General features: G+C 44.5%; 2 protein-coding genes across 4 annotated transcripts in view; both read right to left on the bottom strand.

Moving 5' to 3' along the window:
- Window positions 1-5,090: 5,090 nt before the first annotated feature.
- Window positions 5,091-14,169, bottom strand: SMKR1 (small lysine rich protein 1). The gene is made up of 2 exons (XM_061640318.1): window positions 13,990-14,169; window positions 5,091-8,667 (listed from the first exon to the last, which is right to left on the bottom strand). The coding sequence occupies exons 1-2, from the start codon at window positions 14,167-14,169 to the stop codon at window positions 8,455-8,457; spliced, it is 393 nt and encodes a 130-aa protein (XP_061496302.1). The 3' UTR covers window positions 5,091-8,454.
- Window positions 14,170-17,273: 3,104 nt separating this feature from the next.
- STRIP2 (striatin interacting protein 2) overlaps window positions 17,274-26,280 on the bottom strand; it is a 61,322-nt gene continuing 52,315 nt past the window's right edge. For all 3 annotated transcript variants that reach the window (XM_061638018.1, XM_061638019.1, XM_061638020.1), the window contains 3 exons: window positions 22,383-22,487; window positions 20,337-20,541; window positions 17,274-19,197 (listed from right to left, as the gene is read on the bottom strand). In XM_061638018.1, the coding sequence (XP_061494002.1) occupies window positions 18,947-19,197; window positions 20,337-20,541; window positions 22,383-22,487 (561 nt within the window). In that variant the 3' untranslated portion in view covers window positions 17,274-18,946. The remainder of the gene's footprint in view (window positions 19,198-20,336; window positions 20,542-22,382; window positions 22,488-26,280) is intronic.

Here is a 26,280-nt window from a genome sequence, read left to right as displayed (position 1 = left end):
CTCAGTGGGGGGCTTGCTTCTGAGTCAAGGGCTACATTGGTCCCTCCCGTAGGCTGCAATCCAGTACACACTTACCTGGGAGTAAGTCGCATTGAACCCAATGGAACTTCTCAATTGACGTGTATCGGATTGCAGGTGTGAATTGGACTGCAGCCTTTGTCTGTTAAGGGGAAGTTCCGTATCGTACAGTCAAATATTTATTTTATATCCTTTGGTGTTTACCAAGGGTACCCCACAGTTAATAACAGCTTCCTGGGCTTTCATTAGTTAGGAAACACCCTCATGGTGTAAATTCAGTTAGAAATCTACTGAGTCCTAAATTTGCATGTATGCATATAAATCAGCAAATGCCAGTTTATCCAAATACTGTAGTGTCATGGATAGGGTTGCCATATTCCAGTTCCACAAATCTGGGAGGGCTACTTTGCACATCATGCAAATTACTTGCTAATTATGCAAATTAAGCATATTAAGGGTTCCATTGGCCTGTTGTTTTGTTTTTGTGCCTAGTAATTACCACCAAAACTGGGGGAGGATGTGAGGAAATTTTTTAAAAAATACATTTTCATCTTTAAATGCTTAGGCTCGTTTCCAATATCATGGAATATTTATTTATTAAGAGGATTTATATCCTGCCCTTCCTCTGTTAAAAACAGAATTCTGGGCAGCTTACAAACATAATGAAAACAATAAAAATACACAATCAATGTAAAAACATAATAAAAATCCAGCATAAAACAAACATGAACCAAGTCAATGCAGCAGTACAAAAATCCAGCATAAAACAAAAAGCAGGCAAAACATCAATTAAAAGCAATATTGTGACTGAGAGGTTGCTTGTACCAACAATTCGGAAATGTGAAATGAACACCACTAGAAATTGTAATGCAGATAGAAATCAAGATTTCAATATTATCAGTCCAGTCAATAACTTTTCTAACAAGAGTAGTGTCAGCATATGAGAAGTGACTTTAGTGCACTGATTCTCATATACCAGATCAGAAAGAGAAGAAACACAGCATATGATAAAGGCTGGAACTTGATGGAGACTTGGCACCTCTTCTTTTTTTTTTTTAATGCAGTGTATTCTAGAGACCTGTTAAGCTGTGCTAGCATTAGATAGTGCAACTGCTCCATTTCTATTGGTCTTAAGGGGGGGTAGTTACACCCCCCCCTGCATTGAAGGTAGGAGTGGGCTGATTTGTCACAAAATGATTGGGCAGAACATTGCCTCCACATTTTGCCTTTTATCTGGATCCATAAGAGCCAGAGACTTTTTTTTTTTTTTTTTAATGAAAGCTTGGAATCTGGGCTACTTAATGGCCTGAGCAGGAACCGGATAGCATGACTAGAATTCAGGTGAAACTTGGCTAACAGGGCAATATGGCAACTCTAGTCATGGGCCTGTGACCTGAATCTTTTAAGTACCTGGGAACATCCCTATTTGAGCTTCCTGTGTTATTTTTGCAATTTCACAATCATTTTAACCATAGCAGAAATTGAGTACACACATTACGCTTCCCTGATCCAATCCTTAAGAGGCAGCTATCTCTTTCATATTAAGTTACATATGTTTAACTCCACCTTTCTCTGGAGGGCATACTTGGTTCTCTCAGCTTCCTCCTCCCTTGGTCCTATTTTAGTCTAACAATCCTGTAAGGTAGGACAGACAGAGAGAGAATTTGAACTTGACTGTCCCCAGTCCTGGTCTGGCACTCTGACCACAATGTTATGCTGCAACTTTTAGACTGTACACTGCTTACCAATTAAGAGATTTCTGAAATATTAAGCAGTTTATAAATGCTTATAAATAAATAAATAGATGCTGCATAAAAGCATGAGAGTGGCTTTTTACACCGTGCACTTGTGAACAACTGTTAACATTCACAGGCCAATACATCCACATTTGCCAAAGAGTTCTGAAAAGCCTGTTTAGCCCTTCCCCTTGGACACTGGAGACAGACAGCCTATCTCACAATAGCAACTGGGCCATTCCTAGGACGGAATGCAAGGGTGTGGTACGTCCCTGTCACACATGCTAACAATTGTTGGAGAGCATGGTTTCCAGTGGCCTCCAGAAATAGAATCGTAGAGTTGAAAGGGGGCTATGAGGCCATTGAATCCAACCCCCTGCTCAATGCAGGAATCCAACTTAAAGCGTACCTGAAGATTGCTGTCCAGCTGCCTCTTGAATGCCTTGTGCTGGAGAGCACACCACCTTCCTAGATCATTGGTTCCATTGTCATACTGCTCTAACAGTTAGGAGGTTTTTCCTGAGGTTCACTTGAAATCTGGCTTCCTGAAACTTGAGCCCATTGTTCCATGTCCTCAACTCTGGGACGATTGAGACGATATTGGCCCTCCTGTGTGGCAACCTTTCAAGTACTTGAAAGCTATCCTATCTCCCCATAGTCTTCTCCAGGCTAAACATGCTCAGTTCTTTCAGTCTCTCCTCATAGGGCTTTGTTTCCAGTCCCCTGATCATCCTTGTTGCTCTCCTCTGAACCCGCCTCAGTTTGCCTGCATCCTTCTTAAAGTGCGATGTCCAGAACTGAATGGAGTAATCAAGATGAGGCCTAACCAGTTACAAATAGAGCATAACCAATACTTCACACGATTTGGAAATTATACTTCTGTTAATGCAGCTCAAAATTGCATTTGCCTTTTTTTGCAGTTACATCACACTGTTGGCTCATGTTCAGCTTGTGATCAACAAGAATCCCAAGATCCTTTTCGCATTGTATTGCTGAGCCAAGTATAAAAGTGCACTTGGTATCTTTTTTGTGTGTAGAACTTTGCACTTACCTATGTTAAATTTCATTCTGTTGTTTTCAGCCCAATGCTCCATCCTATCAAGATCCCTTTGAATTTTGTTTCTGTCCTCTAGCTGCCCCTCCCAATTTTGTATCTTCAGATTTGCTAAGCATTTCCTGCACCACCTCATCCAAGTCTTTAGTAAAAATGTTGACGAGCACTGAGCCCTGCGGTACCCCACTTGTTACCTCTCCTCAATTTGAGAAGGAACCATTGAAAAACAGTCTTCGAGTACAACTATGTAGCCATCTGTGGATCCACCTGATAGTTGTTCCATCCAGCCCACATTTATCTGGCTTGCTAATCAATATCATGAGGCGCTTTGTCAGCTTTGCTGAAGTCGAGATATATTGTGTCCACAGCATTTCCATGGTCTACCAGGGAGGTTACCCAACCAAAAAATAAGATTAGTCTGGCAGGATTTGTTCTTGTTGGCTTCTAGCAATCACTAGTTTTCAAGATGCTTACAACTTTATAATCTTTATAATAAGCTCCAGAATTTGTCAATGGGGGCAAAGGAGTTGGTTTATATTGTGACTTAGAAATGTATTTTTATTGCACATGTAATGTTTGTTTAGAACAAATTTCCATACATGAACTACACAGTGGATAGCAGAATTTTTATGCTCCCAGGCATACATTGCACAAGGAGGTGCAAGCACAGACACAAATAGCATGCACTTGATAAATCCTAGTGCAGAATGATGGTGCATGAGCCCTTCCTCCTGATGAAAGCTTAATGCCTGCAGAAATGCTTAGCAAAGTAGCATTCAAATAGTGTATGTAACCTGTGAAGAAAACGTTTGTGACTGTATCTTCCCATACACCAAACACTTGAACCTTTGGATTTTCCCCAACCTTAATTTCAGAGCCAAGAGGGCTCATGTTGAGCAGGGGGTTGGACTTGATGGCCTTGTAGGCCCCTTCCAACTCTACTATTCTATGTAGTAGCAGGAAGAGGGCACCCTCTTTGCAAATAGGGAAGAATTAGCCAGCCTTCTCCCTGCTCCCCTCCCTGTTTTGCCAAGACACAGTAATTGTGGCTTCAGCTGGAGCAGTCCCACCCATCTTGCATTACTGCCGATAAGAGTTCATTGTGACGCCTAGTCTGCTTGTTAACACTTGCAGGAGTTATTCTCTCCTCCACAACTCATAACACTAGAATCATTGTGGTGTGATGTAGTGGATAGAGTGCTGGACTAGGAGCTGGAAGACCAGGGTTCAAATCCCCATTGGGTGACCTTAGGCCAGTCAGTACCTCTTAGCCTAACCTACCTCACAAGGTTGTTGTGAGGATAAAATCGGAAAGGAACAGTGTATGTCACTTTGGAGGAAAGGTGGGACAGATTCAGGGCAGTCGTACTTCTCAGAAATGTGTAAATAATTTACAGAATCTGCTGTTGCAAAGGGTGATGATGGTCGCTGGCTTAGATAGCTTAAATTTACTGATGGCTACTGGTCGTAATGACTGTATGCTGTCTCCAGAATCAGGTAGCTTGCCTCTGAATACCTGTTACTGGGGGTCATGAGGAAGAGGCTATTGCTTGGTGGCTCCCTAGAGGCACCCTGACTGGCCACTGTGGGCAGCAGGGTGCTGACCTTGATTGACCTTTGGTCTGCTCCAGCAAGGCTCTTCATCTCCAATTAGCAGGGATGTATGATTTGGGGTTACCCAGTGCTTACTTTAGGGTACAGAGCACTTCAGCTACTGCATCTACACTGGAATTAAATAAAGGAACTAAGCTGCCCCACAGTGCAAGAACCAGTAGCAGTTGCGTTGCCTGCGTCGTCCACAAATCCCAATTGCACCCAAATTTGGGCTTTTATTCCTGGCACCTGGGCAACAGTGGTGGAACAAAGGGAAGACAGTGGGCACAGGAAGCTACGTTAATGCTGATATTCTTGTCCAGAAATGGCCACAGCTGTCTTACCAGCCAAAGCTGGTAAAAGGCACTCCTAGCCACAGAGGTCACCTGGGCCTCTAGCGACAAAGATAGATCCAGGGGCACCTGCAGACCTGCTCTTTCAGAGGGAGTATAACCGCATCCAAAGCAGGCAACTGACAATTATCTGAACTTGGTAGTTCAAGTGCTAGGCAGACCCAATAAAAAAGGTGGCAAGCCTAATTTCACCGTATGCTAAGTGCCAGGAACCTACACCGTGGAAGTGAAATTTTGCTCAAAACTAACAGGCAGGTTGTTTAGAAAACTGAGCATGGTCTCCCTGGAGGAGACCAGGCGAATACCATAAAGGCAGAAGGGACGCTTTGGGTCAACATTTTATTACCTCCAAATAGATCCAGAAGTAAAAATATCCACTATTTGGAAACTGAACAACAACCATCCCATTGGCTTTCCTATTTTACATTTGGTCTTTATCTCCCCCTTCCACCCCTTTCATAGGTCTGAAATTAATTGGTTAATTCCAGGAAGCACCTCGCACCAAATTACTCTCAGGCCTTTGGAACAACTGCAGAACAAATGGGTTGCAAATTACAGCCCTCCACAACTGTCAGCCTTTTTTTTCCTCTTGTGTACAAAAAGCCATGTAAGCACAAGAAGGGCATTAGGGGGAAACCTTTATAGGATTTCCAGCAGGGGATGGGGAGGAGCCTATAAACAAATAAAAGGAAACAAATATATTAGCACAAGAGTCAGCATGTTTCCCCTTGAACCCAAACTCAAACAGGAGAATCCCCCTCAGCGAGGGAATTAGTTGTGGTAGGGCAGAGGTTTGATATATCAATAAAAGGGAAAGGGGGAGTCTTCTCCATGGCTCTGAGCTGCTCCTTAGCCAGATCATGCCCTTCTTTCCGTTTTGAATGGGCATGGAGGGAGACAACAGCTAGTCTGGGCACAATGACAGGAAAGTGCTTAGCCTAAGGTCACGTCCACAGCACACATTTAAAGAATATGGCTTCCCCCAAAGAATCATGGGAAATGTGGTTTGTTAAGGTATTGAAGCTCTGTGAGGGAGGGATAAACTGCAGTTCTCGGGATTCTTAGGGGAAAGCCATGTGCTTTAAGTGTGGGGTGTGGATGTGAGCTAACTCTCCTGAAGTCTAATCTATGGGAAAGAAAAACAACTTAGGAATGCCCGGCACATCTAATACAGCTGTTGGCCTAACAGAATCTGTAGGCTATATCCATAAATCTGTTGCCTAATTGATACCGGAATCCATTCACCCCCTCTTCCCCCTGTGCTTGACCTTCCATCATCAACTTCCCTCTCACTTCCTGTTTTGTCAAGATCTGCTTGCTTCCCCCAACTTCTGAACTCCTCTAGAGCCTTGGTACAGTAATTGCTGTTGGGTCATTTTGTTCCCCTTCTGCTTGCGTGACAGGATTTCCCTCTCCAGCCTCACCTTCTTTTGGACAACAGGCATTTTCCTTGCGGTATTCCCCCTGCCTTCATTCAACCTACTGATGTATCTTCACTAGTAACCTAGGATTACGCAGCAGAGACGGATGATTGTGATGAACGTGCTTTTAGAACGCGTAAAGGACTACAAACTTATTAGGTGTAATTCTGAATCAATAACAAAGACATTTTTTTTAAAAAAAATCCAAAACTTCTTGAGGTTAAATTCACAATACATAAAGAAAAGTTATACAGAAGCCTGGATATATGCTTAATTATATGTAGAGACACAGGGGGAAATATTTAGTGCTAGTCCTACTCAGAGTAAACCCACTGAAGTTAATGAACATGACTCCGGGTCATTCATTTTAATGGGTCTACTCTGAGCAGGACTAAGTGGAATGCAACCCAATGACAGACTTAGAATGTTGGGAGAAGTAAGTGAAACGTAATGACCACAATCCAACATTTGGTGTGGATAAAGTCCACTGAGGGCAACAGGACAAGTCCACCTAATTGCACACTGGATCATGGGCAACATGTGAATGGTCTTTTCCAGCCTGGGTGCACTCCCAGGGAACTTACAATGCACATACTGGCTTCTTCTTACCTGTGCCCAGACTGGAAAACATTTGTACGTTATAGTTATTCCTTGGTAACTAATAAAGAAACAATCTGTAGGCTTCTGGTTGTGCAAGATGAAATAATACACCTCCTTCTCAAACCAACCTTTTTGGACTGGCATATCTAATAGCACCATTTAAAACACACAATATTTAGCTCCTTGTATTAAGTTAAATCAAGCTAAGTCTGGCTGCTGGCACCAAAAGGCATACTGAACTTCCCTGAAGCCAAACACAGCCACTATGGACAGTAAAAAGGGCAGATTTGAACAAAACATTATACACCTGTTTAATGCCTACTCTCCATCAGGAAGGCACCCGCCCCTTCTCCCAAGCCAGCAGCACATGCCCCTTGCAGACAGGGAGGGAGCAGAAGGTTCAGATAGGCAGTGCCCTTTTTATCAGCCTCCAGCTTCAGTGTCTTCCTGAACCAAGCGTTATCAGTACAGCACAGCTGTAAGGCCAGCTGTCTCCCAAGGTTTTGGCCCCGTAAGCTGGGTCTACAAAGTCAGAGTTGTGCATGGGAAGGCAAGCACTGAGATGTATCTGCCAGTATCCATTACATTTCCAGACTGGCACCATTCCCCCCTCCACACACACACAGCTCAGGCAGATATCAAATCCTTCTTTGCTGTGGATGAGGCTTTCGAGTCTGAACTTTTGGGAACCTGTTTAGGCAACAATACCAAACCTGCTGACAAAACTGCACCTGAGCCTGTCAAGCTGCCCCGAACCAGCGTGTGCTCTGCTTCACATGCCATCCTACAGACATTCTTGCCCATTTATTCCTTCTCCTATGCATACATTCACCTTCCAACATCTAATCCTTGACCACCCCAGACACACAGTTACAGGACATTTTAACTACTTCCCTCCACCAAATGAGTCGCACATGGTGCAGCATGCAAGCCTGGGATTTTCAGAATAAAAAAAAGATACAAGATCTCTACCCCTGCAAGTTAACCAGGATCCCATTTAGGGCAAAATGCTAATGACTGGTAACCTTGCCAAGATCCTATAACGGCTGCCCCCATGTAGAAGTGACACTGGGCCCCCGGAATCCCCTGGGATGTCACAAATATATTATGGGACGTTCTCTGGAAACTGGCCATGCTAGAAGCAGAGAGGCTGGACGTCTACATTCCCCCCAGCCCTCCCAACTGTGCTGCCCCAGGCAAGTCCTTAACCTGCCTTTATGCTCAGGCCAGCCTTGACTAGCATGTAGACTACTGAGCTTGTGAACGTCCTGGATCCCAAAAGGTCCCCCAAGTTGCAGATGCAACTTGGTTTAAACAACGGAGCCTCATGCCTGAGGGAAGTAAATGTCCCAGAAGTGGCAGAAGCAACCAGTGCAAAGCCCACCCCCAGCACACATGATCAAAACCAGGCATGGAGGGTTCTGCAGGTTACTTCCTGTAACAACGAGGAACACACTCGCCGCAGTGCTGCGGTCGGCTTCTCAAAGCAACATTTACTTCTCGTCGTTGCAAGCAAGAGCTGCTTCATTCTGACCATCACAGCGATTACGGCAAGGCAAGAAACCTGAGTGAATTTTGCTTGTGGTTTTTTTTGGGGGGGGGAGTCCCCACAAGTCTTCCTCCCCTTTAGGGTGCGCTGACTCCCTCCCCAAACTTGGGGTTTTCCTACGGCTGGATTCTTATTTCCGCTTCTTCCCTTTCTTTTTTGGTGAGTCTGGCCACGGGAAGCCACGGAACTCCAAGCAGGCGGCGGCGTTGTGGGCAATGTAGTAGACATTGAGCATGGCAGCCGGGCTCAGGATGTCCACCTCAACTGGCCCCTTCTTGGATTTCTTCCCCCCTTTGCCTTTACCCTTCCCTTTGCCCTTCCCCTTGCCTTTGCCTCCACCGCCCTGTAAGGAAAAGAAATATTTTCTTTATTTTATTATGAAATTTATATCCTGCCTTTCCTCCAAAGGTGGCGTAAAACACAGTTCTCCCCTTTCCCATTTTATCCTCACAACAACCCTGTGAGGTAGGTTAGGCTGAGAGACAGTGACTGGGTCAAGGTCACCCAGGGAGCTTCATGGCCAAGTGGGGATTTGAACACTGGCCTCCCAGGTCATAGTCCAACACTCTAACCGCTACATCACATTTTTGAACGTGAGTCGGCCGGTGGCTGGCTATGAGGCTGGCAACAAGAGTCCACCTTGCAAGAATTGTAGATTTTTGGGGGGGGGGAGTTAAAGGAAAAGGGCGATGCTGAAAAGACCAAGGGAAAGTGGAGAGGAACCAAGAGCAAGGACAATATGTAGAACACATTTACTGCTGACATGGTAAAGAAATTAAGGCAGGCACCTTAAACTTATGGGTTTGTATTTAACTAAGTCCCACTCGGAGCAGACTCATTAAAATTAATGAACTTACGTTAATCATGTTTATTAACTTCAGTGGGTCTACTCTGAATAGGACTAGTACTGAACACCACCCACAGTTTCTATACTTTTTGGTGCATAAGTAAATTTGAAAGCAAACACCTTAACTCTTCTCTTAAACTGAAGAGCTTTTTTAAATCCTAGAATGAAATCTAGCTGCCCTGGGCTCCTGCTGAGGGGAAGGGCGGGATATAAATCAAATAATAAATAAACAAATAAATCACCATTACAAAGCCTGAGGAGTACATAAATCTATTATGCATTCCTACATAAGGAAAAATACCCTCTTTAATATTTCTTTCAGCAGGAAACTGCAAACTTCTGCAAAGGCCTTTGTGCACATCTCTCACATAGACGGAAGAAGCCAAATGTCTTTCCTTACAACAGGTGATGTGTGGGTAGATGAAGGGCCTGCGTGTCACGGGAACCAGCGGAGGCTTGCAGTGAGCCTTTCTGAGCTACATGCACAAAATCCTACTAGACTTCCAACCAGAAGCTAAGATGCCCACTGCCAGGGAAGGCTACCCCTCCGGTGCCACCCAGAAAGGCCCACCTCCACCACACAAAGATCCCAAGCAGGGTGGGTGGGAGAGAATGTTGGAATATCCATTGCACCCTTTATAACAATGATTGGCTTAAAGCACTTGTTAGTCTGCTTTTCAGGCAATGAGGCTCCAACAGTGGCTCACCTAAGTTAAAAACGCAATAGGATAAAACCAGAGAATAATCCAAAACAGCAACGCAGGAGACTGGATAAAATTCTAGTATGAAAGCTAATGCATCTAGAAGACCAGTAGTGTGCGGAGGGGGCAGTAGAAATTCAGAAAGGCCTCCGCTTCACTCACCGCCAGCCTTACCTCTGATGGGGCAGGGGGGAGGCTTGTAGGGCAGTCGTAATACTTGGACAAATTCATATGGGAAGTGGCGGCCCTTAAGGAAACCCAGACCTCAAGTTGTTTAGGGCTCTAGAGCAAGGGTGGGGACCCTGTGGCTCTGCAGATGCGGCTGGACCAGTCTTCAAAGGCAGACCCACATGGGATAGAGATGTAAGGGGCACCAGTGCCCTTGGCATAATTGTGCAAGGCAGTGTGGGGGAACCTGTGGCTTTTCAGATGTTCCTCGACTTCCAACTGCCTGGGGCTGATGGGAGTTGGAGTCCGGCAGCATCTGTAGGGCCACAGATTCCCCTTCCCTGATCTAAGGTTTGCTGTATCAATGACTCCTCCTTGGGAACAAACAGCCCAGGGAAAAACAGGTTCCACACCGCCTCCACCGCCCCCTGGCCACCATCAGTGAGCAACACTGACTGAGTCAGAATGCAGCCAAAACAATTCTTGTCTGTTATTTATTTTAGAAAGCAAAGGCCTTATATATCTTTTAATAAAATGAAACAGAATAATTGAATGCAGCCTACTGATGGGGTGGGAGAATAATGACACACCACCCAGAATCAATGAAGAGGCAGAGGCAAATCGGTCAGGGAAAGCTCTAAGAGTGACCTTTGGCCCCCCACCCTGCAGCCACGAACAGTGCCTCCTTAGCACTGGGAATCTATATACATTACCATAGTGACGTCCTTTTACTGGACTGAGCTAGTGACCATTGTGTCTAGTGTAGTCCCAAGCAAGACAATTAATTTTTAAAAGGTTCCAAAAGGTAATGCCTGTCATGAAGAAAAGAAAGTACAGGAAGGTAACGTTATACCCTAGAAAGTACAGTAAGGTAACGTTATAAGCTAATTGCAGTAACTGGTATCGGCTAGCCTTAATGAGCCTTCCGCACAACCAGAGGATCCACCTAACATCAAAATGCTTTGATGCTCATTGCTTCTTTGCCTCAAAATGCCTTGCACTGCATTCATCATGGGCTAGGAAAAAGTAAAGCTCAGCCAATCTAACCTCTGCATGCCTAGGGGACTATTACAGCAGCTGCCTCCCGTTTGGAAAAGGCAGGCACTTTTTCTTTCTGGGATTCCCCTGTGTGGAGAGCAAGAACATGGAAGGCAATTGAGCAGGTCGCACAGCTGCCACGGATCCTCAGTTGCCTCCATCCATGCTTAAAGGCTGCAAACATTAAATGAATGCTTGCACGTCCCCCTCACAGTTACACAAGGGAGCAGACGAGATCAGTGTAAAATGGTTGCAGCTGTAAGTCAGAGTGGCTACTGATCTTGAAGGGGTGTGTGTGGGGATCTTTCCTTATAGCATGCAGCTTGACTTACTTGCTTGAGCAACCTGTATTAAACTGCTCACAGTGAGATCTTTGGCACAAAGTATCTTGCCTACTTTCAATATTGTCCAAAAGATCCTGATATAGGAGCAACGGACCTTTAAAAATGGCTAAGAACTATAATGTATGGAGTGCCCCCAAAACACCAATGCCCTCGCTTTCTAGTAAGTTTCTGATTACTGTGAACTCTAAAAGCAGGGAGGGGACATGGGAAGAGAAAGCAACCATATCTGTTCAGCTTTTAAAATGTGTGCGAGTGGGGGGGGTCATCCCCCTCTGTCGAAACTTGTCTTTTTTCTGCCTTTCAACAGCTGGCCAACAGAAATTCAGCAGGTACTCCATACAGTGAAGTGTCAACTTGTTCACTTGTTGAATATCTGCATCTTGCACAGCTGTAAAAGAAAACAGCAGCTCTACCAGACACACACACACACACCCAAGCATAAAATGAAACAAAAACAGTATCTGTGCATATAAATCAAAACTGCCATCATTTCTGTAGCAGTACGTTTAACAGTGGTGTGATCTGAAAGCATTTTTTAATTTATTATTGATAAGTATTTTTATACCACTGTTATATGCCCTGGATGGTTCACAAAAAGAATGAAACTGCTGGGAGGAAGGGCGGGATATAAATCAAATAATAAATAAGTAAATAAAACAATTTTAATGTAAATACATTCTTTTTTAAAAGCAGTATTAAACTTGTTTATAAAAAGCTTGGAAAATATACCAGGTGATCCTCTCTGGGAAGAGTGTTCTGCAACTGGGTTGCAACCATCCAGATGCCACCACCTTCACCTCAAATGGTGGAGGCACAAGAGAAGAGTCTGCTGGATCAGGCCAATGGCCCATCTAGTCCAACATCCTGTTCTCACAGTGGCCAACCAGATGCCCATGATGGGAAGTTTGCAAGCAGGACCTGTGTGCAAGAGCACTCTCCCCTCCTGCAGTTTCCAGCAACTGGTATTCAGAAGTGTACCACTTTTGACCATGGAGGCAGAGCATAGCCAACGTGGCTAACAGCCCTTGATATTATTCTCCGTGAATTTGTCTAATGATCTTTTAAAGCCATACAAGTTGGTGGCTATCTTGTAGGAGACAATGCCATAGTTTAGCTATTTGGCTGGGAACAGAGTGAGAGCCAGTGCAATTGGCACAGCACAGATGTGATCCAATCATAAAGTCAGCAATCTAAGCACTGCATGTTGTTGTTGTTATGTGCCTTCAAGTCAGTTACGACTTATGGCGACCCTGTGAATCAGCGACCTCCAAGAGCATCTGTCATGAACCATCCTGTCCATATCTTGTTAAGTTCAGGTCTGTGGCTTCCTTTATGGAATCAATCCATCTCTCATTTGGCCTTCCTCTTTTTCTACTTCCTTCTGTTTTTCCCAGCATTATGGTCTTTTCTAGTGAATCATGTCTTCTCATGATGTGTCCAAAGTATGATAACCTCAGTCTTATCATTTTAGCTTCTAGTGAAAGTTCTAGTTTAGCTACTGAAGCACACCAGCCTCAGCTGGTTAAAGGTTCTCTGTGCCACCAAAATTTATTTATTTATTTAATTAATTAATTAAGCTTATATACCGCCCGACTAGCAACAGCTCTCTGGGCGCTGAACATTAAAAATACAATAAAAATAACACTGTACAGTCTAAAATCAAAATATAATAATTTAGAATTAACAGGAATTAAAATGCCTCAGAGAAGAGAAAGGTTTTAATGGAAATGGACTGCCTTCAAGTCAATCCAGTCTTATGGCAACCCTACGAATAGGGTTTTCATGGTAAGTGATATTCAAAGGGGGTTTCCCATTGCCTCCCTCTGAGGCTAGTCCTCCCCAGCTGGCTAGGCCTGCTCAGCTTGCCACAGCTGCACAAGCCCTGCCAGCTGGGGGGCAACTGGGCTCCTTGGGACTCTGCAGCTTGCCCACGGCTGCACAGGTGGCAGGGCACGTCACCCCTGAGCCACTCCCTGTGGGGGTGATCTTTAGCTGGCCCTTGACACCCAGGAGACACAAGCGGGGATTTGAACTCACAGACTCTAGACTCCCAGCCAGGCTCTCCTCCCCACTGTGCTATACCAGCTTTTTCTGTGCCACCAAAGGCCAGCCTAAACGTTAGGAGAAGGGGCACCAAAAAAAAAGTGGGGAAGAGAAAATTTCTGTAATAAATTTAATTATTTAGTTTTGTAAAAAAAATTAAAGGGCAGAAAAATTAAAGGGGCTACCCCTGCCGCCGGCCATGGGCCTGCACAGCAACTTGTGCCTAGTCTAGTGACCCCAACGGGTGACCTTGTTCCTCCATGGGGGGGGATGATGATGTTTCCCTCTATTGCTGTGATCAGGGCAGGTCGGGCCGGCCACCTCCCTCTCTCCCTCCCCCGTCCCAATCCTGGTCTTTCAGGTCAGCTGGCCACCTTCTCCTTACGCAGAGGCAAAGTATTTCCTAGCCGACAGGCGTCCTGACTGGGGCCAGTTACACCCCACGTTATAACACAAGACGCGAAAGTCCGGATTCCCACGTGTTTCGCGAGCGACACGCGTTCCAGTGTCACAGACGGACTCACCAGCCAACCCGTAACTCCTTCCAGCTCAAAGCGGAGCGCCCGGCAAAACCAGCCGCAGCCGCCGCTACGGCCGCGCGCTGCCAGTTTACTGGGCGTGGCTTCCCACCAGTAGGCGTGGCTTACCTTCTTCTGTTTACCTCCCGCTGGTCCCGTTGCCATGGTGAAAAGGGATGAGGTCATCTCTGCATAATTGGGCAACGAGAGTATCTAGCGATGCCTAAACCCACGCGTGCGCACTCGGTACCAGCTGCGGGGAGGGGGAATAAATTGTGCCATCACGAGATGGGTGGAGGGTTAAAGAAAGGGCGGGAACGCGCGCGCGGCGGGAACGTGCGCGCGGCCGTCCCCTTTCCGTTCGAACCGCGTTTGCCTCTAACGGGCGACTGGGAAGGAAAAGGGCGGGAAATGATCCTTCCCTTCTTTTTATTTAGAGGCGCTGGAGAAAATGTAATACTGTATATTCAGCCGCCTGTCATCTTTGATACAAAAGTTGCTGCTATAAAAACGGTGCTTTTCTCTTTTTTACTTTTTAATAGTCCTTGTGCTTCTCACCTTTTCAAAATATTTTAAACTTTTAGAACCTAGAGCTTCTAAATAGGGCGTAGGGACTGCTCATAATTAATATACATGTTTTAAGTCAGGATTGATGGATTATTATTTTACTGTTAACATGCAGGGGCGTCACTACCGGGGTGCGGAGGGTGCGGACCGCACCCGGGTGACACCCTGAGGGGGGTGACACCCAGAGCCGCCCCGCGCCATTGGCCGGCAAAGGAGCCGAGAAGTTCTCCGGGTCGGCGCAGCCAACTCCTCATCGGAGGCAGGCAGGCGAGACTGACAGCAGGCGCCTGCTCGCTGGCGGTGAAGCCGGGATGGGCCTTCCACCACCAGCCTGGAGCACATGGTGAGTGCGCGCGCACGCAAGACCATCCACCCCCGTCCAAGCACCTGGGAGGGCGCACGCCGGAGGTCCGCACCCCCCCGCACTACCGCTAGTGATGCCGCTGTTTTGTTATGGTTGCAAAATATCATTTAGGAGATGCAGCTGCACCAGGAAGGAATAACAAGGACTACAGTATAACTGGAATTATACACCTGAAAAGTTCTAGTTAAGTTGATTTTAAGGAGTCAACAAAATACAATTGAAGGTGGCCTCTGCCTACTGCTGGAATCATAGCCCGGCTTACTTCTTCTTTCAACAAGCCTTTTAAGTAGAGACCGTATCTCCGTTTGCATTTGTATTGGAATTTTAAGATGTTTTTAAACCTTTAAAAAATGTTTTAAAGCTTTTTTAAAAAAATGTTTTTAAAGATGTTTTGTTTTAATATATATTAAAGTCTGTTTTTATGATGTTTTGAAGTGTTTTTGGTGCTTTTGTTTGTCTCCCTGGGGTCCTGCTGGAAGGGTGGCATATAAATATAATAAAAAAATAATACTCCAGAGTAAGTTCCATTGAATTTAATAGGACTTATTGCTGAGAAGACATGAGTAGGATTGCACTTTAAGGTCATTAGCTGGACTTATTTGGGAGAAAGGGCGGGATAGAAATCTAATAAAAATGATAAACATCTTTGCAACCAGCAGCATTTATTGGCAAGTTCTTTACCAATTCATCAAAGTCATGGGGATTTAACGTCACAAATCATTGAAGTGGAATTTGCATTAAAATGTTCCTCAAAAGAAAGTTGGAAGGTATAATAACGTAACACTTTAAACAATATATAGAGTTTTAGTTGCAGTGATGAAGCTTGCTTCCAGCCTCAGTAGAGTTTAGCCTCAACTTATCTATTTTTAGATGATGAGACACAGTGTGTCTCCAGCAAGCCACTTCAAAAACATGCTCTCCAGTGCAGACCGAAAATAAAAATGGATTTTTTAAAACTTACTGGAATTCAGCTGCACTTTTCAAGTAGTTTCCACAGTGACTATTCCTAAGAGCCAAAGGCAATGGGGTTGAGAAAAGTTTCTGTTACTTCAAAAAGACTTGAATTCATTTTTAAAACCTGACACCCAGCAGAAACATTAAATTTCTGGTTTCTAGTCAAAGAACATGTAGTCTCACAGTCACCAACCAGATGCCTCTGGGAAGCCAGCCAAGTGCAACACTAATTTGGATGGCTTTAAAAGAGGATTGGACAAATTCATGGAGGATAAGGCTATCTATGGCTACTAGTCACAATGGCTATCTCAGTTCTACTGTCGGAGGCAGGATACCTCTGAAAACCAGTTGCTGGAGATTACCAGTGGGGAGAGCGCTATTGCACTCAGGTCCTGTTTGTGGGTTTCCTAGAGACATCTTTGGGCCCCTTTGGCTTGATCCAGCAGCCAGGCTCTTCTGAAGTTCTTATGTTAAACCATCATGGTGTCAAAGTAGAATAGGAAAAAGAAATGTAAAGAAAAGAGAGGAATAATGAATCTTTAACACACACACCTTTTTTTTTTTTACTCCTGGACTTGGTGCCGGTTTCACTACAGGATCAGATTGCATGTGTGTGATACCACATTAGTCCCTGGAGCATTTTAAGCTACCGTAGGAGGTTCATACTGCAGCTTAAAAAAATATTCCTTCTGCAAACCCCCCCCCCTACAGATGCATTCACATTATCTATCTATACTGTACATAAAATATTTTTGTAAGTCACGACACCATCACGCAATGTGATGGCATCATTCCATGAGGGCAGGGGGAGGCAAATGTGGTGAGGGGAGGCAAGCAAGGACTATAGACAGGTGGGCATGAGGCGAGCGAGCAAGCAAGGTGGGAGAGGAAGGCTGGCTGAATGAGCCATGGACGAACATTCAGGGCAGCCAGGGGTAGCTCCTCAGCTCTGCTGTTGCTGCCGCCCACCTTACCAACGGCTTCAGCAGGAGAAAGCAAGGAGGAAGGAAGTGGCAGGAGAGCAGGATGGTTGCTGAGGTGCTGCGCCAGACACTCCCCATTGTACTTGTGTCACTCAGCCAGCCTCCTCCCTCTTCCTTGCTGAAGGTCTAAAGGGGAGGAGAGGAGGAAGCTCGGTGACCCATGGGGGAGGGAAGAGAAGAGGAGGCTTGGTAATCCAGGGATGACGACCTGTTGGGGGGGGGAGAGAGAGAGAGAGAGAGAGAGTGTTTGGGAGCCCCAGGGGGAGGGGAGAAGAGTCCCAGGGTGTGGGTGTTTGGGTGTACCTAGATGTGCATGTTTGTATGTGGGGTTGATGCACAAAGTGCACGGGTAAAACCCTAGCAGCACCCATACAAATCATTAAAATGAACAACATGCATGCACACAGACTTGAAGAGTAGCTTTTATTCTTGGTTATAACTTGTGCTTTTGGACTGACTTAATATGGCAATTTCCTTGAAAAATGCTTTGTCACAATTCACACTAGGAAAGAAATATTCTCACTCCACAGTAACAGATAATACATGTATTTTGGGAACTTGTGTTTATAGCTGTTTGTCAAGAATACGCAAAAGTGATCTGCAGTATTTGCCTACTATCTAATAGTACATGCTGGTACAATACAAAAAATTAAAAATTAGGTTTTTGGTTTCCAAATAAGAACCACCCTGATAAAAGTTAACACTGAGTTCTTGTTTTAAAGAGATATTTGCTCTGCAAGAGGGGTTCAGAGAAAAGGACAAAGTCTCACGTTAAAAATGAAGCTTAAAGTTGCAAGAGGATTTAAAGTATGTAGATGCTTCACCAGAATGGATAACATGCATATCTGGCTCCCAGTAATACCAATAAACTATGGAACAATTTCTGGTATTCACACATCTAGCACGGAGCTAAATAAACACACTACGCCTTTATATAAGATGCTTGCATGTTTCTTCAAACAGTGGAATAATTTGTGGTGCTCTTTTGCACCTTTAAGAGGTAGTATGGACAAACATCCAGGCATTCTGACAAATGCATATACTAATAGGTGCAGAGGGAACAAAGAGGAATTAAAATCCCCTTACTTGCATTTTACAGAGAAGGCGACTTTCCAGTGTTATACATTCTACCTGTAAAAATTTCTCTTGCACACTAAAAGTAAACAGAATTTTTCAGTAAACCTAAATGTTTCAGGGCTGGCTGTAGCTGTCCTGACAGAGTCTAATTTGGCTTCATCTCCGGCACAGCAATCCACCCACTGCCGTACCCTGCATTTTGTGGTAATCTCTCACACACACACAAAATATTAAATAACTCATGAAAGATCCTATGAATCAAAGGTTGTGTGATGTACAAAGACATCCTTAAAACATGAACAGGTAAAACCTTTTTTACAATATGAGTAAGTAGAGATAATGGAAACAAACACTAAGAAATTTTCTTTCTGGACATGCACAGAGAAATTCTCTTGTTATTGGATCCCCAAAGTACATCTGTGTGTACTGTTTTTTGTTTAAAGAATCACTCCCATAAGTAGTTTCCACGCCTGGATGCCCTTGGGAATACAGCTAGGTGTGAATCTGACACATGCATCTTGTTTTTAATGAACCTTGGACTTTGCAGTTTCTAGGGAAGCAAACTGCATGGAGTGTCACAAGATTTAAAAAGGTACAGATTTGCTCAGACAAATCAGACACATGAATTGCTCATAATAGTGACCCAAGTCTTGGAGAACTTGGCATACACATTAACCATCACACTAAAGCAAGCAGGAGAGGAAAGCTCATCAATATAAGATCTTTAAATATATAATATTCAAGACAGATCAGTTTAAATGGATCAGAATCAGGACCTTTATTGCTACTTGCAGGCCCATTTACAGTAGACTGAAGTAGTCAGAGAGAAAAGGGAAGACTCTAGCAAGGATGAAGGCATTATATTTAAGATGTGTAACATTTCGACTCATTGTAAAAAGCTCCCTGCCAGTCATAAAAAATGCCAAACACAGAAGGACCGCCCCTTTTCCCCGGAACTCAGCACCTATTATTTGGAGACCAAGACAGCATTTGGTTCAACTTCAACTTCCCAGTACTGTCACTGATAGCATAACAGTTCTTCCCAGCGGATGGGCTGCGAAAACACTTCTCTCTCCAGCCATAGTTCGTAAGAGTAATGGAAATCCTCAGGGAGTTCCAGCTGCTGCCCCAACACGCTCTGCAAGCAGTTGTCCACTGGAGCAAATTCAGAGTCCTGGGGTTTATCATACCTCCGGCTATTAAAGGCTTCAATATTGGCTCGTAAAGTGCATTCTTCTGCTTGGAAGTCCCATGGCCGAGCATCGATATCTGTGTGCCAACAAGACAGAGAGAAGCAAGATGAAAAGAGTAAGACAGGTTTTCTAGTGAAATAGAATGACTGCTTTGGGGTTGGGCTTGAACCCATAGCTCTGCAGTGCAGAGGAAGCGGTGCCACACTGTGTGACTCATTATTCACACTAGTGTAGAAAAGGTCTTTTGAGCAGCATCTTTGGATTCTGGGGGGTCCCAAGAAGGAGCCATTTCATTACTATGGGGGGAGGACCCAGTGGGCCAGTGCCAGAGTATATGCACTTGCATGCCAACCAGGGCTGTGGAGTTGGAGTTGTGGAGTCGTTAACAATTTTGGGTGGAGTTGGAGTCGGTAGAAATGTACCGACTCCAACTCCAGCTTCAAAATAAATTTTGATTGACAAATTTTTTAAAATACAAATTCACAATGTCAAAGAAGCTTCCCACGAAGTCAGCTGTAGTTGAGCATTTCACCATAACTCAGGATGGAAAACATTTTGTGTGTCAGTGTATGACACAGGACCCAGATGAAGACAAATGCTGTGATGCCAAGATCAGCGCATATTCAGGCAGTGATAAAAATGCTCCTATGAGAGCTTCCAATTTAAAAAAGACATTTACAGTCCTTTCCAGGGCTGTGGAGTCAGAAGCAATTTTGGGTGGAGTCGGAGTTGGACAGTAGAAAAATAAAGGAGTCAGAGTTGAAGGTTTGGCATACCGACTCCACAGCCCTGATGCCAACGATTCCAATCTCAGTCCTCAGATTCTCCACCTACAGCATCTCAGGTAGCAAGCACTGGGAAAGACCTCTTATCTAAAATCCTAGAGACAGCTGCCGGTAAGAGATGAAACAGCGAACTAACTCTGTATAAGGCAGCTTCATGTGGTCACGATGGGAAATACCCCAAACGGGATGCTGTTGGGTCTTAGAACCAGCAGTTGAGGAGCCCAGTTAATGCCCACTCAAAAAGTAATACCACCACCACATTGATCTGATGGAGTTTGCGACACAAAAAATACACTAAGGAGCAACATGGTTGGTGCCCTGTGCGAGCAAAAGAGACAGATCAAATATTTGGTAGCTACTACATGGATGGGAAAAGTGGTCACAATGCCCAGGAACCCTCCAGAAAAAGCAACGTATTTGCAACATTCACCATTGCCGTATGCCCAATCGTCATTCATGCGATGGCGCACTTTCTGGTAGATGGCAGACATTGTTTTCATGTTGCTCTTTCTCCACTGGCGCCCAAGATACTTGGTCTGGATCTTCAGCAGCTTCAGGACATAGAGCTGCATCATGGCTTGCTTCACTTTCAGAGCCCGTTTCAAAATAGGAGCAGACTTGAAGACCACCAACATCTACCAACACACCAAGCAGGAAAAAAGGGATAAGATATATTTCCATCTAAAAGTCCTTAACACATTCTTATGATTTAGAAAACGACTGCAGTGGCAGGCAGACAATACAGTTAAGGCTGTCAGCATGAGTGGGAAAAACAAACATAGCACATTATGGCAGAGCATGCAGAAGGTCCCTGGTTCAATCCCTGGCATCTCCAGGTAGGGCTGCAAGTGTCCCCTGTCTGAAATCCTAGAGAGCCACTGCCAGTCAGTGTGGACAATACTGAGCTAAATGGACCAATGGTCTGACTTGGTATAAGGCAGCTTCCTATGATCAGCATTTAATTCATCTGGTGCAGTCCTTCCCAGTTAATTGCCTGCTAAAAAACAGCTTATGCCATACAACGGCTAAAAAAATGCCAACTGTCCCATTTCCTTTATCAGTTGTTATGTTTTCAAATCCAAGACTGAGACATTGGCACCCCGAAAAATAGTTACACTCTTGACTACTGATCAGTGGTAAAATTTATCCCGCCCACATCAGTGTTAATTCTAAAAAAAATCTAAGTTTCTCCTTTGTAGTTTGTATAAACCTCTGAAGATGCCCATGTACTGACTGAGACAGGAAGTCCAGTTAATCCAGGATCGTCTCTCCCACGGGTGGGGAACTGTTCTTAGCCCAAGGGCCGCATTCCCTTGCGGGCAATCTTTTGGAGACCACGTGCCGGAGGTGCATGGGGCCAGAGGCAGAAGCAGGCACAGCAATGGATGTGACTCTTTCCTTTGTGCAGTAGATGACATTCGAACCACACAAAAGCCAGAGGTTTCTGCACACCCACGTCTCTCCAACCTCCTTGTGGGCTTCCCATGGCGGAATCTGTTTGGCTGCTCTGAGAACAGGATGGTAGATTAGATTAGGGCCTTTGGCCTGATCCAGCAGCCAAGTTCTTCGTATGTTCTCCATCCAAGCAAGCAAGCGGCATTATCAGTTAAGAGACACATCCTAACCAAGCACAGAGCAAGGTCAGTGAGAGGTCTGGCCAGAGGAATAAGGGCATGGCCTGGGGAGATAGCAGAACCCAGGGAGAGTCCCAAAGGCCAAATAGAAAGGTCTGCAGGACCATATCTGGCCACCAGGCCTGAGGATCCCCTGGTCTACTAGCAGTGGAGTACTACAGGCAGAGGATAACAATGTGTATGTTACAATGGCTGTGAAGGTGGATGAAGACTGCAGCAGATAAAAGACTTCCAATCATCGTGGTATCCATGCCATTGGATCAAAGCCATTTTCTGTCAAGATTGTGTGTTGATCGTCGTGCGTTGATCTACCCACATAAAACAAATTCACACACACGCGTCTTCCAGCCAAATTATCTTGGAAGACAATCTTACTCGGCCATGAGTGATCGCCAGTGAATGAATGACTACCATATAGATCAAACTGAGAATGCCCTATTTTGTTTAGCTTGCAAATCTGTTGGGTTTTACACTTTTATATCCCACCTTCAAAAGGTTCCAAAGCAGTGTACAGGTTCATTCATTCATACACACACACAAACACATACTTATGAAATAAATGCCTACATTAGGAGAATGCCGCTGGAAAAATTGGTTTCTGAACCCACATAAAATATGGAAAGTTGAATCCATCTGCATTACTGGAGGATGGTGTGGTGGTCTCATATAATTTCCCAGATCAAGGTCCATTTTCTAGACACTCGGTGCTCAGAGTAGATAAATCATTGTTTCATCACACATTTGGTATATACATAAAGCTCTTCTCACAATACACACAACAGTGACACTTCAGATCAGCGTGCAACAACTCCACAGGCCCGTTCAGCCCGCCACCACCTTACCATTGTCCTGGAATGTTTCCACTTGGTCAGTTTGTTGAGGATCCTCAGCAGGTTGATGCAGGAGAAGAGGTTCCTCCAACAAAACTGGTTGTTGTCTCCCACTTCCTGCAAACAAAGAGGAAGGAAAAAAGACACCGCATTTCATTGCTATTTGTTACAACTGTCCAAAAACAACAACAGAAAAGCTGTTTGGGCAAAACATAAACACACACACCTACACACCTACCTAAGAATCTAACTTTCTCATTAGTCTCATGGCAAGCTGAGAAGGTTATTAAAAGTGCCATCCATAATGTGAAGAATAACCCACATTGGCCTGGTTCACACACAATGCTCAACCATAGTTGATAAACCATAGTTAAAAAGCTAGGCATCTGGCAGACAATCAAAGACTGGCTTACTGACATTGAATACTTAAAAGCACAAGCGAGTGTAGCAGGGCATTGAGAGCCCTGTAGTTTGGCTCTGTAGTTTTTCGGCAGTGACAGCTCCTTAAGAATAGTTATAGAGGAGGTCCAGATTCACACATAATGCTAAGTTGTTGTTTTTTAAATTATTTTTTAAAATTGCAGTTACATTAAAGGGCGAAAAAAAGAACCTTGACAACTCACATTAACAGAACATTTAGACATCTATAGTTAAGCTATAGTTTATGTTAACTAAGGTCTGTAATCCAACTTCAAGTCTTGGTTAACAAGCAACCTTTAACCATGGTTAATGAACCATTGTTAAGCTGCTGGGCTGGCTCACACATAATGCTAAGCTATGGTTTAATAAATCATAGTTTTTATAAATCATTTTGTGATTTCCCTTGAATGTATATATATTTTTAAATATATATATATTGAGATGCTGCGTGCTACCCTGAATGCACCTGATCAAGTAACAGTATTATTGGGAACACACAAGTCTTCCAGACTCAGTTTAACCTGCTGGTAAGGACTCATAAAGCTTTAAATGGCCTGGGCACAGCACAGCTAATAAACGGCACCCATCCCTATGTTCCATCACGACAGATCAACCAGAAGGTCTCACTTACACATACTGCATATGCATCAAATCCAGGTCTGCAAGAGTGTGCAGAAAGAAAGGCGCTCTCCGTAGCTGCTCTTTGTGACTAGGATGTCTGACTAGACTAGCCAGTGGTGGTGGTGGAAGAAAGACACACATGGGTTCAAATCCATACACAGCCATAAAACCCACTGAATAACTTTGGGTCAGTCACCATCTCGCAGCCTAACCAACACACAAAGTTACTGTGCGGATTACACAGAATGGCGCACCTAGCCCGCAGGTGACGTCAGGTGTGGGCCAGACAGAGAAGCAGCTTATGATGTTCCTATATATTAGTGTATATATGGTAAGTGCTGGTTGTTTAGAGAATACATGGTAAGTAGTGAAAGAGGCGGGGGAGTGAATGGGCAATAGAATGCTTGATGATTGGCTGAATGTTTAAAATGGCTGACAGTATAAATGAAAGGATGACAGGTAAATCTGGGTGAATGTGAGGGAGTGAGAGTGGAATCGGGGGGGAGAAGAGAAAGAGTGGGTTGTTTGGTGGGGTTGGAGAGAGTTGTTTGCCAGGAGAGAGTGAAGAAGGAGGGAGGTGGAGTTCAGATTAGTATTGAGTAAAACCATATGCTTATGTGCCTTAAGAAGAAATCTTGTTAATCTTGTTAGCTTTGTTATTTATTATTTATTTATTTTATTTAATTACATTTCTAGACCGCCCTATAGCAGAAAGCTCTCAGGGTGGTGTACAACCTGTAATTATCTGTAATAAATACTTAATTTAGTTTACCAAAGGCCTGATCCTTGGCTGGGGTTTCACAGACCAGAAGGGAGGGTAAGGTAATGACCAAGGCTGAAGGGGAACTGTAACAAATGGTGGCAGCGGTGAAGAGAATAACAATACCAGTATTCAGAGTCTCTGGGAATACTAGTATTGGGACGTTACTGGTGGTTGCCTAGCAGGGGGATCTGTTGAGATCTGTGCTAGAGCGGATAGGTAAACCATAAGAGAGTGCGGTCCGGACTGGTGGAGTCCCTGGTGGTGCCTAGAGACAGGAAGTAACCACGAGCAGGTAGGAACCTGACAGGGAGAGCCAGGGAAGGACGCATCACATGTGGTGGCAGTAGCGGTGGGATACGAACAACAGAGAATCCAGATACGAATACTAGAGAATCCAGAACAGTGGTGTGGCAAACAGAAATAACAAAACAAGATTTCTTGTGAGAGTGACTGGCAAAGAGTGTGTGGCAAAGAGTGAGTGAACTCAAACACCATGGCTGAATACATAAAAATGAAAAGAGAGGAGCTGGTGGAGAAGTGCATAACATTCAATTTACCTCACGAGGGTAAAGGGGTAGATGAATTGAGGGTAGCACTTATAGGATTTGCTACTGCCTGGCAAAAACAACCTGGCAGGGAAGAGACCCCAGAAGGATATTTAAGCAATCCCGCTTATATAGAGTACTTGAGAGAGAAGTTAAGATGGGAGGCTGAGGAAAAAGACAAGCAGAGGGAGTTGGAAGCTGAGAGATTGAGGATGGAAGCTGAGAGATTGAGGATGGAAGGTGCAGAGAAGGAAAAACAGAGGGAGTTGGAAATTGAGAGAATGAGATTGGGGTTTGAGGAGAGGGAGAAGCAACGAGCATTGGATGCTGAATTACAAGTAGAAAAGTTAAAATTTGATAGAGAGAAATTTCACTCTGAGGAGACAAGGAAAGACAGAGATGGAGCAAAAATAAAAATTACTCCAAAGGACTTTGCTGTCTATGAGCCTGGTCAAGATCCTCAAATTTACCTCAGCACCTTTGAAAAAGCAGCTCAGTTGTGGGGGCTACCTGAAGATAAATACATGCAGTATTTATCAAACCTGATTAAAGGGGAATTGGCTGAGGTATACCAATATTTCCCCTCAGACAGTCCCGTCACCTATGCTGAATTCAAAGAAGCAGTGTTTAAAAGATTCAGACTGGGGCCTGATCATTTTAGAAAGCTTTTCAGAAACTGCCAGATACAGACAGAGAGGTCTTTTGTGGAACTGGGAGCAAAGTTGATGGATATATTTGGAAAGTGGATGAGTAGTGCCAAAGCTCAGTCAGTGGAAGAGGTGAAAAGCCTCATGATACTGGATCAATTATACCATCAGTTACCACCAGAAATAAGGCTCCTGGTCAAAGACCGTTCCCCTACATCTGTGCAGGAGGCCGCAGAGATGGCGGATCACTTCGCCTCCAATAGAACTGGCTGGGTGGGGAAAACATCAAGAGAGTTTAAACCCAGACCATATAGTGCTGGCAGAAGGGATGTGGTACTACAGCGAGTGAGTCCTCCATTAAAATCTGAAGGGCACAGGACACCCCAGAGTGGATCTGTGTACCCTAAAAGTGAGGAGAAATTATGCTACAAATGTGGTAGACCGGGGCACCTACGTTTTCAATGTGAGGTTGCCAACCCCATTAGTAATCCTGCTCAGACAAGGGCAGTGAAAACAGAGCCCAAGGCTTTAGAAACAGCGAAAAAGGTTCAGTTTTGCCAGATAAACTGGACAGAAGTAACAGACCTTGATTCAAGTCTGAGAGAGGAAGTGAGTGTACAAGGGGCAACTTATTGGGCATTGCTTGGCACTGGTGCCGCTCAGACGTTACTGAGGCCAGATTTAATAAAATCTGAAGAAATATTACCTCAGGAAACAGTGACTATCCAACGAGTGAGGGGTCAACCAGAGAGTTTGCCTGTGGCCCTAGTGAAAATGGAATGGAGAGGCCGAAAGGGCCAATATAAAGTTGGTATTAATGCCCAGCAACAAGAACCAGTAATACTGGGAAGAGATGTTATGGGGGCACAGGGGAAAATATATGTAGTGACCAGACAGCAAATTGGCAGAGAAAA

This window comes from Rhineura floridana, chromosome 8 (genome assembly GCF_030035675.1).
Source record: "Rhineura floridana isolate rRhiFlo1 chromosome 8, rRhiFlo1.hap2, whole genome shotgun sequence".
Lineage (NCBI taxonomy): Eukaryota > Metazoa > Chordata > Lepidosauria > Squamata > Rhineuridae > Rhineura > Rhineura floridana.
The sequence above is the reverse complement of the archived record's forward strand: the minus strand, read 5'-3'. Positions and strand labels throughout refer to the sequence as shown.

What these genes read in the sequence shown, in the direction of transcription:
- SMKR1 (XM_061640318.1), bottom strand. Translation starts at nt 14,169, where the DNA reads ATGACCTCATCCCTTTTCACCATGGCAACGGGACCAGCGGGAGGTAAA. An exon ending in AAGGAGTTACGGGTTGGCTG is followed by an intron (nt 8,668 to 13,989) that starts GTGAGTCCGTCT and finishes TTTTCCTTACAG; the next exon opens with GGCGGTGGAGGCAAAGGCAA.